The sequence below is a fragment of the Gorilla gorilla genome, chromosome 1, assembly GCF_029281585.2.
Source record: "Gorilla gorilla gorilla isolate KB3781 chromosome 1, NHGRI_mGorGor1-v2.1_pri, whole genome shotgun sequence".
NCBI classification, from domain to species: Eukaryota; Metazoa; Chordata; class Mammalia; order Primates; family Hominidae; genus Gorilla; species Gorilla gorilla.
In genome coordinates this window covers 60,085,168-60,102,074 of record NC_073224.2, presented here as the reverse complement: position 1 = coordinate 60,102,074, position 16,907 = coordinate 60,085,168, and the positions used below count along the sequence as shown (strand labels likewise).

General features: G+C 34.3%; 1 protein-coding gene across 2 annotated transcripts in view; it reads left to right on the top strand.

Annotated features, from left to right (window-relative positions):
• CFH (complement factor H) overlaps positions 1–16,907 on the top strand; it is a 95,942-nt gene that overhangs the window by 15,772 nt on the left and 63,263 nt on the right. For both annotated transcript variants that reach the window (XM_019028297.4, XM_031013439.3), the window contains exons 2-6: positions 5,465–5,650; positions 6,346–6,451; positions 8,475–8,551; positions 9,965–10,156; positions 12,112–12,282. In XM_019028297.4, the coding sequence (XP_018883842.4) occupies positions 5,465–5,650; positions 6,346–6,451; positions 8,475–8,551; positions 9,965–10,156; positions 12,112–12,282 (732 nt within the window). The remainder of the gene's footprint in view (positions 1–5,464; positions 5,651–6,345; positions 6,452–8,474; positions 8,552–9,964; positions 10,157–12,111; positions 12,283–16,907) is intronic.

Below are 16,907 nucleotides of genomic sequence, written 5' to 3'. Positions count from 1 at the left end.
TTACTTTGGTTGATACTTTTCTAGCATATTGGTTTTTATCATTTACTCTCAATTTATATGTACAATTTTATTAAAAGTAATCATCGTATATTTGAGTTTTCTTTTATGCTTTTATCCAGCCAGACAATCTTTGTATGTTTAGTGTGGTGATGAATCCATTTACATTTAATGTAATTACTGATACAGTTCAGTTTAAGTCTAGCATATTGCTATTTATTTTTGCCTCATTTTTTCTTTCTTCTTTTCCTGCCTTCTCTTATTTTAATCAAATAGTCTTGACTATCTCATTACATCATGTATTCTAGTTATTTTATGTATCTCAATATTATTGGTTTAGTGGCTAACTTAGCAATTACAACAAAACATGCTTAAATTATTACAATTTATCCTAAATTAATATTTTTACCACATCAAGACTATGGGGAAAACATCACAACACTTTTATTTTCTTTACCTTTTCCTGACACTTTTGCTACTATTGTTTCATATTATACTCTTGAATTTATTAAAAACACTATTAAACATGGTCTATTGATTTAAACAGTCAAGGCTCTTTTTTATTTGAGTAAAATATACATAGCATAGGGTTTATCATGTTTCAATAGCTTTTTTATTTACTCTTCTATTTATTTTCTTCAGTTCTGCTTATTCCTTTTTGTACTTCTTTGCTTATATTTTAGATCAGTTTCCTTCAGCCCAGAGAACTTTTTTAGTATTTTTCTATAGTTGAGTCTGCTCTTGTTGAATTTTTTCTGCTTTTGTTTGCTTAAGAATGTGTTTCTATTCGCTTTCATTTCTGAAGTATATTTTCACCATTTATAGAGTTCTCTGCTGACTTTTAATTTTCAGCACTTTAGTAATGCTAAGACATATATATTCAGACTTCAGTGTTTACTTCCACAGACTTGGCTGTTATTTTTACTATTCTCCTGGAAAAAAAATGTTTCCTCTGTCTGTGATATGGTTTGGCTCTGTGTCCCCACCCAAATCTCATCTTAAATTATAATCTCCATAATCATCACATGTCAAGGGAGGAACTCAGTGGGAGGTGACTGGATCATGGGGGTTGTTTGCCCCATGCTGTTCTCATGATAGTGAGTGAGTTCTTATGTGATTTAATGGTTTAAGCATCTGGCATTTCCCCAACTTGCACTTCTCTCTCCTGCTACCATATGAAGAAGGTCCTCTCTTCTTCTTCACCTTCCACTATGATTGTAAGTTTCCTGAAGCCTCCCCAGCCATGTGAAAGTATGAATCAGTTTAATCTTCTTTTTTTATGAACTACCCAGTCTCAGGTAATTCTTTATAGCAGTGCAAAATGGACTAATACAGTAAATTGGTACCAAGGTAGTAGGGCACTATTATAAAGATACCTCAAAATGTGGAAGTGACTTTGGAACTGGGTAATGGGCAGAGGTTGGAAGAGTTTGGAGGTCTCAAAAGAAGACAGGAAGATGTGGGAAAGCTTGGAACTTCCTAGAGACTTGTTGAATGCTTTAGACCAAAATGCTGATAGTGATCTGGAATATGAAGTCCAGGCTGAGGTGGTCTCAGATGGGGACAAGAAACTTATTGGGAGATGGAGCAAAGATCACTCTAACTGTGTTTTAGCAAAGAGATTGGCAACATTTTGCCCCTTCCCTAGAGATCTGTGGAACTTTGAACTTTGAGAAAGTTGGTCTGAAATTGGAACTTATGTTTAAAAGGGAAGCAGAGCATAAAAGTTTGGAAAATTTGCAGCCTGATGATGCAATAGAAATGAAACCCGAATTTTCTTGGGAAAAATGCAAGCTCACTGCAGAAATCTGTGTAAGGAATGAGGAGCCAACTGTTAATCACCATGACAAGGGAAAAATGTCTCCAGGGAATGTTAGTGATCTTTAAGGCAGCCTCTCCCATCACAGGCCCAGTTGCCTAGGAAGGAAAAATGGTTTTGCAGGCCTGGGCCCCACTGCTGCATGCAGTCCCAGGAGTTGGTGGCTTGCATCCTAGCTGCTCCAGCTGCAGCCATGTCTAAAAGGGGCCAACATACAGCTTGGGCCATTGCTTCAGAGAATTAAAGCCCTAAGCCTTGGCAGCTTCCACATGGTGTTGGTCCTGTGGGTACACAGAATACAAAACCTCCACCTAGATTCAGAAAATGTATAGAAGTGCTTAGATGTCCAGGCAGAGGTGTGCTGCAAGGGAGGAACCCTCATGGAGAACCTCTACTAGGGCAATAAGCAAGGGAAATGTAGGATTGGAGCCCCCACACAGAGGTCCCAGTGGGGCACTACCTAATGGAGCTGTGAGAAGAGGGCCACAGATCCTCCAGACCCCAGAATGGTAGATTCACTGACAGGTTGCACCTTGTGCCTGGAAAAGCCACAGAGACTCAATGCCAGCAGTGAAAGTAGCCAGGGTAGGGGGCCATACTTTGCAAAACCACTGGGGCAGGTCTGCCCAAGGCTGTGGGAGCTCACCTCTTGCATCAGTGTGACCTGAATGTGAGACATGGAATCAAAGGGGACTGTTTTGGAACTTTGAGTTTTAATGACTTCCCTATTGGATTTCTGACTTTCATGGAGCCTTTGGTCCCTTTGTTTTAGCCAATTCATCCCATTTGGGATGGGAGCATTTACCCAATGCCTGTATTCCCATTGTATCTTGAAAATGACTAATTTGCTTTTGATTTTACAAGCTCATATGTGGAAGGGACTTGCCTTGTCTCAGATGAGACTTTGGACATGGACTTTAGGGTTAATGCTGTAGTGAGTTAAGACTTGGGGGGACTGTTGGGAAGGCATGATTGTGTTTTGAAATGTGAGGACATGAGATTTGGGAAAGGCAAGGGGCAGAATAATATGGTTAGGCTCTGTGTCCCCACCCAAATATCATCTTAAATTGTAATCACCATAATCCCTGTGTGTTAAGGGAAGGACCCAGTGGGACGTGCTTGGATCATGGGGCAGTTTCTCCTATGCCGTTCTCATGATAGTGAGTGAGTTCTCATGAGGTTTGATGGTTTTATAAGCATCTGGCATTTCCCCTGTTTGCACTTCTCTCTCCTGCCATCATGTGAAGAGGTTTTTCCTTCCCCTTCCACCATGATTGTAACTTTCCTGAGGCCTCCCCAACCATGTGGAATTGTGAGTCAATTATATCTCTTTTCTTTATAAATTACCCAGTCTTGAGTATTTCTTCATAGCTGTGCAAAAATGGACTAATACAATCTGCTTTTAAGATTTTGCCTTTATCTTTGGTTTTCAGCAGAGTATCAGTATAGGTTTTCTTGGTGTACAGCATTTTGGGGGTTTTTAGAAATTTTGATTTTGTGAGCTGATTTCTTTCATCAATTTTGGAAACCTTTGAGCTATTGTTTCTTCAAATATTGCCTATGTTCATTTTCTTCTCTATTGTTAGAATTCCAATTAAACATGTTTTATAACTTGACTCTACACCACACATTTTTTTATACTCTGTTTTGTTTGTTGTTTTTTATACACTTTTGTCTTTCTATATTTCCTTTTGGTTATTTTTACATTAAACTTCCTCTAAGTTTAATAAGTTTGTATTGTGCTGTGTCCATTTGATTCTTAAAACCATCTGACAAGTTGTTATTTCTGATTTTTTATGCAATTTTAAGATAGCACATGATTTATTATGAGTCAATTTTATTTTGAATATCTTTTTTAAATTTTCGTCTCTATATTTTCTATAGTTCCTTTAATGTTCCTAAAATGGCTGTTATAAAGACCTTAACACTAATTCTGACATCTGAATCTGAGTGTCTAGTTCTACTGAATATTTATTTTCTCTTTTTGTTCACAGTTGTTTTGCTTCTTTGTGTATCTTTTAATTTTTATTCAAAATCATATTTTTAAACAAAAACATGTAATGACAAAAGTTTATATAACTTACTCTCATCAACAAGATTGTTTGCTCTTTCTTGAGCCACTCAAAAATTTAACTCAGAGGGACCTGGGTAACACTTTTAGTTTGAGTCAGTCCCATTTCTGGTTTCTAGTCTCAAAGATTAAACCCTCTTGGGTTTTTAAAGTCAAGAATCTGGTTGGTTTCTTCTATCTCAAAAGACTAATACACACACACACACACACACACACACACACAGAGTATATACATATACACATATATATACATAAATATAAATATGTGTATATATATATACTATATATGTGTGTACATATATTAGACTTTTGAGATAGAAGAAGCCAACACATATATATTATGTATGTGAGCATATGATATATATATAATAAAAGCCATTTATATATATGTTTGCTTTTCTGCTGTTTTGACTCTGTTCTTATATATATATAATCTTAAATGCTCACATATAAATGAAACAGCAGAAAAGTGAACATATATATAAGAGCTTTTATTATATATAAATAATATATATATGTATACAGCTTTTCTGCTGTTTTGACATCTGCTCTTAAATATCATCCAGAGTGACTTTCAAATATGGCATTTTTGATGAGAATACTAGTTGTGTATTTGAGTCAGATCCATTTTCTTACTGAGACTTTTTTTCTATGAGACAACGGGAAAGTCAGTCTTCCCGTATGAAGCTACCTAGACTCTAGCAAAGCAACCTGATTTGGCAAAGTTTCAGAATTTTTCATGCTAGATATAGCCTCCTTATGTCTGGTTCTTTCTTACCTCATTACCATTCTTCCATTCAGACTAAATAGAGGCCTGATCTTCAATCCATATCCAGAGCTGACAAACATAACCAGGTAAAAAATGGCCAGAGACCCTATATTTACTTGAAACAGGTCCTTTCTACTTGTGTTTTGTTCATTTAATCCTCTTTGCTCCCACAACTTACCTTTGAACATACACATGCACACACAATTTGTTGTTGTTCCAATTTGGAGTAGAAACATTGTTCTTTTCCATCCTATTCTATCTTATTTGGAGTGCCTGTATAATTCTGTATTAACTTACCATGCTTCATTTTTGTAAATATAATTTTTCTACCTGTAATGCGTATTATACATCTCTTTGATTACTTAATAACTGGCTTCCCTAATAGAATGGAAATGCTTTGAGAACAGATAGTTTGTTTCTTCATTGTTTTTTCTTTATAACTTAGAATAGTGCTCAATAAATATTTCCCAAATTAATGGAAGAATAGTAGAATGCTCTCCAGCAATTAAGAGTAATATAACAAAATATATCTACTGCTTTGCAAAGTTTTTTAGGTGTTTTTCCACAGTGAACATTCTTATAAAATTATGTAGATACGAATTTTATAAGGTGAAATGTATAGTTACACTACATGCATGAAATGTATGTTTACTCCATAGATATGGGGTTAGGAGAGAGAGAGAGAGAGAGAGAGAAATTTAGATAGACCTGTGACTGTCTAGGCATTTTTAAAAGCAACAATTACCTAAATATACTGTACTTTTAAATAGATAACTTTATACACTTATTTTGTTTTTATCGTTTGTAGATTGCAATGAACTTCCTCCAAGAAGAAATACAGAAATTCTGACAGGTTCCTGGTCTGACCAAACATATCCAGAAGGCACTCAGGCTATCTATAAATGCCGCCCTGGATATAGATCTCTTGGAAATATAATAATGGTATGCAGGAAGGGAGAATGGGTTGCTCTTAATCCATTAAGGAAATGTCAGAGTAAGTACTTAATACATTTGTGAAATTTATGAAAACTTTTAGGTGTAAAAATACTTAAGATTTAATATTGTAGCAATTATGCCTGAATTATATCACTATTGCCAGTCAAATACAAAATAATACATCATCTTTTTTTTTTGTTTTGAGATGGAGTCTGGCTCTGTCACCTAGGCTGCAGTGCAGTGGCGCAATTTTGAGATGGAGTCTCCCTCTATCGCCTGGCTGGAGTGCAGTGGCGCTATCTCGGCTCACTGCAACCTCTGCCTCCCTGGTTCAAGCAATTCTCCTGCCTCAACCTCTCGAGTAGCTGGGACTATAGGCACATGCCACCACGCCCGGCTAATTTTTGTATTTTTAGTAGAGATGGGGTTTCACCAATGCTGGACAGGCTGGTCTCGAACTCCTGGCCTCGTGATCCACCCACCTCGGCCTCCCAAGGTGCTGGGATTACAGGCGTGAGCCACCGTGCCCAGCCAATACATCATCATTTTCAAAAAGGGGTGGTCATCCTCCAAAATTAAAAAAGCAAGCATATAGTTTAAGTTCAGTTATGAAATAATGGCTTTGCTATGTTTAATTTTCCTTATATTCAATCTGTCTTCTTATATAATATCAAATATACTTGTTCCCCCACTCCTACATAAAATATATTCCTTGCTATTACATACTAATTCATAACTTTTTTTTCGTTTTAGAAAAGCCCTGTGGACATCCTGGAGATACTCCCTTTGGTACTTTTACCCTCACAGGAGGAAATGTGTTTGAATATGGTGTAAAAGCTGTGTATACATGTAATGAGGGGTATGTAGTCCATACGAAAAGAGGTTTATAATTAAGGTAGTAAATAGGAACTGTACTACTTTATATATTTTTAAGGTTATTATATTTTTCTATGAGCATTTAAAAAAGTAATACACAAGTACCTGAAAGTTTAACTATGATGGAAATAATTAAATCTGGATACCATATTATCTGCTTAACATTGAAAAATTTAAATGAAGTATAACTTCTCTGATAGAGTATAATTATGGGAGAGTGGGAAAACAGTATGCACATATATAAGTATTCACCCAACAAGTCTTCACGACATTCTATTTTATGCAGAGTATCATGGGAGTTCAATGTGTCAGGAACAATAGGAATTGTAACCAATTTATATTGTATGGTAACTGTTTTGACAGGTTTTATAAAATTTAAGGAAAGCAAGACTTTCACCTGCTTATAAGTTTTACTTACAACTAAGGTTACTTAATGTCCCAGGTCTGCAAATTATTCTTACCACATAGACTAAAAATACTACTCTTTCAGAATCATTGACTCTGTTCCTTCTAACCAACTACTGGGTTTTCATTGCCAAAATCATCACTGTATATCCTCAGTGTTATTTTATCCCCCTTATTCTCTGCTAGATCAAAAATTATTTTGAAGAAAAATTTATGTATGGGAAAACCAGGATTAGATCACTATAATCGTATACTTCATAAATATAAATGTAACCAAATATTACAAAATGGAATAACGTTATTATTTCCTCATTTTTTCCTTAATTTGAAGCAATAAAATATAATAGTTTAAAGCTTAGTCACTGGAGTAAGCCTGCGTTTCAAAACTCTACCACTTAACATTTACGGGTATTTAAAAATATATCTCTTCGCTACCATTTCCTCTCCTACAAAACAGACACATTTTATGTGCATCATGGATTGGCAGGAAAAATAAATAAGACACACATCTGCAGCCCTTAGAAGAGACCTTGAGATATTGTAGATACCAAATAAGTATAATTTGTTATGAATTTATTCTCTCCTTAGTCACTACCTGAGGGAGGTTTTTCAAATACATTTTTAGCCCTTCAATCATTACTGCTGATCTTATCACACATATAACCAAATAGGTTATAATATCCTGGGGCTGAATTTTTTAATTTGCTACCTTCCTCACCTCTGAAATATTTCTTTTATCACAGGCTTGTGTCCTCTCTTTAAGTTCAGCACTTGACTTCGCTAAGGAGATAAAAATGTATAGATCTGAAGCCTCTAGCAATGATTGCACATTTTGCACATGTCCCAGGGAACTCATATTCAAGTAGAGCATTTTTAGATTCAAAGGGCAGGCTTGATGGGTTACTAAAATTACTTAAGTTCAACATTAGATGGCTTGGATGAGCAGATTTGACTCACTGGGTATTCTCAGGAAAAAATCTCTACGATAGAGATGGAGAGATGGAGGCAAGTGCTGAAAGTAAATCACACACTAACAACTTTTGGCTGGCACTATCTTTATTATGTAGAAACCCTAAGGTGTTCAGAAAATATCAGAATCATGGAGGACAGAAATATGGTCTAAGACTGGAGGAGAGGGAAACATAAGGTTAGTTGTTGGTTACTATGGTATTTTTAGCTTTTGTTTTGGTGATAGTTCATGGAGCTTACTATATTATTGAATTTAGCTAATTAGATAATTCAATGAAAAATAAGAATACTTTGTATGAAACAATAATGAGTTTGTCATGAACCAAGGATTATGATTATTTTCAGTCCATGCACCAAGAAGGAGAGAAAGATAAAGGGAGAGAGAGGTTAAGAGATTTTTCATCTATGAAAATTAGAGGAAGAAGATTAATGTTCTAGAGAACGTTAAGAAATCTAAGACAGAGAGTGAAGGAGGAGGAGAAGGAGGAACGAAAAACAAACAAGAAACAAGAAAATGCATATGCTGTTCATTTTCCTTAATATGGAGTTTCTGGACACTCAGAATGGCATCGAGTTTAAAACTGCATATAAACACACATTATCTCAACGTTCTGTTATTTTTGGGTTTTCAGGTATCAATTGCTAGGTGAGATTAATTACCGTGAATGTGACACAGATGGATGGACCAATGATATTCCTATATGTGAAGGTAGACATAAAATGTATTTACAAGTATATTGAAATAAATATCTAAGATTTTAAAAAATGTCTTACATTAAAATATCTTAAAGTCTCTATTAAATATTTTTTATTTAATGTTTTTTGTTTCTCATACAATGTAGAGTGGGAATCTAGTCTTTTTATTACTACATTCTTGGTGTTTCAAAAGCCAAAAACGAATGCAGCCTGATCTGATCTAATAATTGAAGTATTAGACATTAAGGAATCTAAAACTGATTTTTATTTCCTTTTGGATTCTAATGACTAGAAACGCATATAAGCATCAATAGCTAAATAAAGACCAGAATTTTGCCTTTATTAATGAAGAAGAACTCACCCAGTAACCACCCAAATGCAGGGATCTATGGTAACAGCTGAAGTGGAGAACGTGATTGAGACCTCCCACTAAGGGAGGTTGCCTGCGGACTTACCTTTACTGAAAAGAGGAATAAACTAAGGGCGAGCTCTGTTATTTCTTACTGGTCTGTGAAGCAAACAGTGAAAATGAGAAAATGTAGCTTCTGTTTTCATGTTTTGAGCTAATAATCCAAATCTCTAGTCATTATGGAAATAAAAGAAATCAACCAGAGTAGTATTTCCTAATTCCACAGTGAGTGGCAAGTGGAGAGAGATACAGAAGAAATGTGATAATCATTCAAAAACTGTCAACTACAGAAAAGAATGGAAGGTTTTTTCATCTATGAAAATTGGAGGAAGAAGATTAATGGTCTAGGGAACATCTACATTGAAATCACCTGGGATGCTTGTTAAAAACTAAAATCTTTGGTTACTAAAAAATGACCTACTGAATCAGTATCTTTGGGGTGAGCACGCAGGAAGATAGCCCTAAAATTTTTATTTTAACAAGCATCCTGAGTCATTCTATAGTACAATAAAGTTTGACCACAACTTTAGATAAATTGGAAAATATTAAGTAGAATCAAAAGAACTACTCAAATTATTTTAAACACTGAGGTCGAAGAGGATGGAAAATTAACGATGATTTCTCTATTGAAGTTAATGTCGTAAAGTTTGCTTTTACATCTTTTAGGAACACGGTGTTATATTATTCTAGGGCATAAGTGAAAATGTATTTAATTATCTCAAGCTTTATATTTCTTAATTATTTAAAAATACTTGTTTGTTACTACAAAAATACAAGCTAGCATTGAAAGTAGTAATTTTCATTGTCCACTCCCATAGAAAAGAATCAGGAATAAACATTCCATTTGCTTGTTTCTTAGAGGAAAGTATCTCTAGCAAACAGGTATATCAAATGCTTCTAAAAATAATTTAAGTAATTTCCTCCAATCTTATCCTGAGGATGATTTTATACATACACATATTTTTCACAATAAACTTTAAAAATTCTATTAGAAAACATTGCATGTATTTTCTTCAGTTGTGAAGTGTTTACCAGTGACAGCACCAGAGAATGGAAAAATTGTCAGTAGTGCAATGGAACCAGATCGGGAATACCGTTTTGGACAAGCAGTACGGTTTGTATGTAACTCAGGCTACAAGATTGAAGGAGATGAAGAAATGCATTGTTCAGACGATGGTTTTTGGAGTAAAGAGAAACCAAAGTGTGTGGGTAAGATACACTTACTGTTTTAGTATCTTTAGCTCTTTAAATGTAAATATACATTTAAAACATCGTTCATTCTAAGGAATATCAGCAATATTAACAATAGCTAATGTTTATTGAGCACTTACTATCTGCCTGTAATTGAGCTAAGTTCTTTGCATGCATCATTTCGTTTTAACTTTCAAAAAACTCCATGATTTATTTACTCTTATCACTTTTATTTTATAATGGAAGAGACTGATGCAAAGAAGTTAAATCACATGCCCTGGATTATCATGGCATAAAGAGTCAAGTTAGGATTTAAATGTAGGTTATCTGACACCAGAGTCCATGTTTTAACCATAACTCCATTGTAGTTGCCTCTTAGGCTGAAAGAGAATGCTAAGTATTTCTGCTGCAAGCTGTAAGACCTCTGGAATAGACATTTGTTTTTATTTTGAAAGCCAAAGATTCATCATGTATTTCCAGAGATACATTAGAATGACATTCGTTTTTGAATAACACTTTTAGGAAGCAGACCTATTTTATATTTGTACTGCAAGTTTACTATAAATGTTGCTGAATTGAACAGAATCCACTAAATAAACTGTTGCCTCTTAAAAAAAGTTTTATAGTAAACTGTAAGCCAGGATTTTTTTAGTCATAATACTGCCAACATGTGCATCATGACCAATCAAAGATTTTGGCTTCTGTGATAAACATCGTGGTTGTTTAGTAGTACCATAGTTCAAGTTCATTTTACCAATAATTGTTTGGCAGAAGTTTCTGGCATATTTATATTTTAATATTATCTAAAATATCTAAATTATTTTTACTATTAAAGTCTGTTCTATCTTAGATACAGATAAAAGAATTTCTCTTCTTAAGAACACTTTGTAACAACAATAGTTCTTTATGTTAAATCTAATATTTTTATTCAGCATAGCAAATATTATGTACTTTAGAAGTACATGGATGGAATTTACATCCTTACAACTAGATTCCTGTGGTTAGTGAAACCTTCCTGGAATGGCTGATGCCTACGATTAAGTCTTAAAGAAAAAAAACGAGATTTTGTAGATGAAAATGAGAGCAAAAGCATACCAGAGTTCAGGGAAAGGGAAGTGGAAGGGCAGTGAGGCTTTAAGGAGCATGAAGCACCACTGATTCTTGTCCATTGTTCCTGGGCACCTTAGTCTAGGATGCAAGTAGGGAATGAGTCAATGATAAATAGAAGGTGGGCCAATACATAGTGCTGAGGTGCTGCATGCACCATGCTGAAGAATGCGTCTTTTATTCAGATTGATTTGGGAATCAATGAAGGATTTCAAGTGGAGTTACGATGTGTCTACCTGAGAGGTCATTAAGCTATACACAAGGAAAATGGATTAGAAAGTGGGAGAACAGAGTTTGGGAAACTACTTATGATTGGCACAATCCCAGGTAAAAATGTTTGAGAGAAGTGGGTATAAAAGGTATAAAAGATGATGGCCATTTTTTTTTTTTTTTCTGAGGAAATCGTGGCTAAATAGTGATGACACAAAAACAGGTCAGTTACTTTTCAGAGGTGTAATGACAATGAGTTAAATCAATGTCTTTGACAAAAAGTCCTGTTGATAATTCCTGTCTTATCAATAACTAGAAGATGTGTTATTTTTTGCAGGTCATTCAGTGAAAACATCACAATAAAACTATATTTATGATCAATTTTATTTATACAGTTGATGAATGTTACTGGTCACTATTTATTTCAAGAAGGCTAATTTATCCTGAAACTAAATAAAATCAGAAACATAATTTTAATCAGAATTTTAACTTTCTTCAGATAAATCATTTATTAAGCGGTCAAGTCAAAACAGAACTTTTGTTTGGTTGACTGATTTACCTGATGGAAACAACATTTCTGTTTTCATATAATTATGTCCTGGTCACAGTCCTTTAATTTGCAATAAACATTTTGGAATTTAATCCCTTTTATTTAGAAATTTCATGCAAATCCCCAGATGTTATAAATGGATCTCCTATATCTCAGAAGATTATTTATAAGGAGAATGAACGATTTCAATATAAATGTAATATGGGTTATGAATACAGTGAAAGAGGAGATGCTGTATGCACGGAATCTGGATGGCGTCCGTTGCCTTCATGTGAAGGTAATGTTACCTTTATTTTCTGGATCTTTATAAATTTATCACATATTTTAATTAATTCTTTTAATAAAGCCACTTATTTTAATCAAAAGTAGAGTGCTAATTTATGTAAATAAACTATTGTAAAAAACATATAGAATTTTCTGTGTTCAAGGTTCATTTTGAGTACACTTCGTACGATACACACACTCTGAAAACAGACATAAACAGGGCCAGAAAAGTTCAGTAGCTTATTAAGTCATTGCTCTATCATCAAAAACCATGTCTGGATCAGAGTGAGGACTATAATAGACTTCCTAATTCTCAGTAACATACAATTCTCAAACAAGTAGATTGCTCCACTAATGCCCAGAATTTATTTAAATTATATGAATATTTTAAAATACTTTAAAAGTAACTTGTATTAATACCAGGTGAGGAAACTCTCAACTGACAATGGAATTAAGTTGAAGGAAGTGAATATTTTTGTTAACAACAGGCCCAGTATGACTCAACGGTGATGATGGTGCTGGAAAATTACCAAAAAAAAAAAAAAAAAAAAAACTCTCAACTTTCATTATGGAGGGATGTTACACAGAGCCAAAGAATTCGTCTCAACTGTGCTCTTTGCCCACCAAAAAATATATCTGGAATAGAGTGTTCTACTTAACCTACTTCATTTTAAAAGGGAAAGTTTCAAACTATCATGACCAAGAAGAGAGAATATAGACAGTTGCGGACTTTTAAGAAATTATGCCATAAGCTGTATAGTAAGAAGCTACAGCTATAGTGTGGTGATAACTGTTTTGAGATATTTTCAAGCATTTATAGAATAAGTGGGTTTGCTTTTGATGAGGACTGCTGCAATTAGTGAAACAAGGAACAGTGTTACCACATATGGTCCAGAAATCTAAAAGGGTGATACTGCCATACTGTGAGAGAAAGAAGAGTTGAACTCTTAAGAGCCCTCTGAACTTTAAATCCCATGATTCATAAATACATGTTTAAACTGTGCTTTAGTAATCCTCTTTTACAAAAGAATAGTTAATTTTGGGTTAATTTTATACACTAAAAAAATTTTGGTTTGAGCCCACAAGTGTCTCCTTGGAAAACATATTTTTCTTCACAATTGCGTGATCTCTACTTTTAGGCACTCTTAAGAGAATATTTTAGAAAGAAATTAATGAACACGAGACAGTAATAACCCACATCAGATCCATGTTTGGCTAATGGTGTGTGGGGTCCAACTATTTGTCTTCATGGCATTCGTAGTTCCTAAGCAAAGGAAGTGCATGCACAAGTCCTTTGGCATTAACTTCTACCTGAAGTATATTATTTCCAGAGCCCCTCTCAAATCTATAGTGAATTTATCCATGCAGTAATCAAAATGTAACTTATAAACCACTTATTTTACATCAGGACCTTGCTGTGTATTGAAGATAAACATTCCAATAAACCATCATTCCAGCTTTCAATGAATTCAAAATAAGACTCTGGGAATTTAGTTTTATTTGAATATGTGACTCTGTAGCATTACTACCTCATTGTAGTCATCTGATTTTTTCGTCTCTTTTACTTCTTCACTTTGATACCTACTTAAAACTCTTCCTTACCACATATTTGTTTTCACAATGAGAGATCCGTTTTTCCCAAATGTATTACTGCATTTCTATTCTTGCTTCTCTTGAACACTAATTGATTCACACACACACACACACACACACACACACACACCCCTCAAAGACTCTACATTTATAAAACATTTTTCTTTTATAATTTTTTTTCCATTTCTCAGTCACCAGTACAAGTAAAACCTGAATATTCAATACTATGCTTGCAGGTCCTGCTTTCTTTAGGAAAAGAGATACCAAGAGAAGGCACTGGGATTGGGTACTCCTTTTCAGAAGACAGTTCACTAATAATCGATATAAATAAAGGAGGATGCATCCCAAATTAGTTAAGCATACACTCTCTCACCACGTTTTATTTTATTGAAATGTACTTTATGCTGATTAGATATAGAGAAGTCTTTCTTAATAAAAGAATTCCACTCTTTGTATGCCAACTAATATAGCATAAATACGACTATTTTCTTGGTAGAAAGCAAGGATCTATTTGCTGAAATAAGATGAATTCAAAATCTATACACATCATTTTCTCTGAAATCAGGTAACTTCAAACTCTCTTTGTTGCTTCTAAATCTATAAGAAGTTTGGAATTAAATAATAAGATAATATTAAAGTGAAATAATCTACTTAAATTTTAAATACTTTAATTTTCTTCAATCTGGTCTATGGCACATACATGTCAGAGGACTGACTTGAAGGTGAATTGTCAAAACTTTGGTCTCTGTGTCCAATAGGGACAATCTGTAACAGAAAGTTATTTATAGAAACAATCAAAGGTACGAAGAACTGCTAAAGGAAAGCTGTCTTTGATCCGAATCTATCTCTTCCCTGTACAGATTGGATTTTCTATTGGTTCAAAGCATAGAGTGCTAACCTTGAATTAGTATTCTAACTTCAAATGACTAATGGTTGTTTCCAATAGTAGGAAAATATGGATAGTCTCAAGTATTATTTTGGATAAAGGTACAGGTTCGGGCGATGTTTTAATAACATGATGTATTTTTAAAAAGATTATGAGTGTAGGAAATTAAGGTTTATCACAGGATTTATGTCTACTGCTTGAGCATAATCACCAGAAGTCTTTCTATTCTTAATTAACAAAATTGCTCCATATTATTTTATTGATTTCTTAGTTAAACTCTTGTTTTTGCATCTCATAGCTTTTGACTTCAAAAATTGGTATTAAATTGAGCTATATCATAAGGAAAAATAATTGAAGATACATAAACTGAACTTTAATGGGTATATGAAAATATGATAGAGAAGAATGAACTGACAGAGAAAAAAAGAAAAAAGGAATACATTTAGGACTCATTTGAAGTTAGTGTCAACATCAAACACTGAAGACATATTTTTACATAAAATAGTAAAATTTTAAAATAGTAAAGCTTTAAAACTTGTATATTAAGTCACATACATATTGTTTCTCATATAATTATTGCTAATCTAAATATATTATCCTGTTAGCTATAGAGATATATTAAAACTTATTCTGTCAGAATGAAGTATAAACTTAGGAGCTGAATGGACACAGTGGAAGTATGGTATTGAGAAGAGGAAATATATAATGAATAATTAAAACTTTATAAAATTTTATGTTTGACTAAATATACAACTTATGAGAAAGGAATGGTGGTAGTATAGAGAAGAAGTAGAAAAATGGCAGGAGATGAGATGTGACAAGTAGGCAGGGCCTAAAAATTAAAAAATTAAGTAAAGTACAAGAGGAGAAGCAAAAAATATAAAGTAAAGGAAAATAATAAAATATAAAAGAAAAGCATCACTTAGACAAAGACAAGGAGAAGCAGGAGAACATAAATATATAAGGTAATGGAGAACATCAAAAAGTATGTAATCAACAGAGTCAAATATTACAGAGTTTTATCTGTTCAGTTCAATAAATAATTAAGAAGTCCAGAATATGTACCAGTGACTGGAATATGTGAAATGCAAAGCATTTCTGAATTTGGACATTGGGCTCATTGGTAGCTTTTATCAGAGCAATGGCAACAAAATAGAGGTCAGAAACTAGGTAGTAGTGAGTTAAAGAATAAATGTGAGACGGGAAAGTGGAGACAGCAATTATAAAATGGTATTTTAAGGATTTTGGTTTTGAAGGGGAGGAGAAATGTAGTACATTAGCTAAATTTGAACAAAGGGTTGAGAGAAGGGACTGAAAACTGGAAAAGCTTCCATATCAATTTAAGAGTGTGGTTGAGGCCGGGCGCGGTGGCTCACGCCTGTAATCCCAGCACTTTGGGAGGCCGAGGTGGGCGGATCACGAGGTCAGGAGATCGAGACCACGGTGAAACCCCATCTCTACTAAAAATACAAAAAATTAGCCGGGCGCAGTGGCGGGCGCCTGTAGTCCCAGCTACTCGGGAGGCTGAGGCAGGAGAATGGCGTGAACCCGGGAGGCGAAGCTTGCAGAGAGCCGAGATTGCACCACTGCACTCCAGCCTGGGCGACAGAGCGAGACTCCGTCTCAAAAAAAAAAAAAAAAAAGAGTGTGGTTGATAAGTTAAGAAAGAGGGAAGGAATAAACAATGGTTTAAAATACAGGGGAAAATGAAAGAATTAAAGCTAACCTGAATATGAAAGCAACACTTTACCATTGAAGACTAAACTAAAGACTTAAATCAGTATAGATACAGATAATGTTGAGGAGTGCTGGAAAGAAGTATAGGAAACTCACTACTGCTGGTCTCAATTGTTTTGTGTGAATGGAGACTTATTATCTGTTGATGAAGAGGCAATTGTTTCAGGTGGCTTGAGAAAAGAGAGGAGACTATGGATCATTTACCATGGGAAATCAAATAGTAAATAAATTGGGGGTATATAAATGGATTTCAAGCAATGCTGAATGTTTGCCACAGCTTTTTAGTCCAAAATAAAATATGACTCCAATATAAGTGATCATATAGTTTTTCTACAATACTTAAAATGCATAGTATTTTATCTTAAAAGGAATTTTGCAAATGGATCCAATATTGAGATATAGCAGAGTTAATGGAAAGGAGT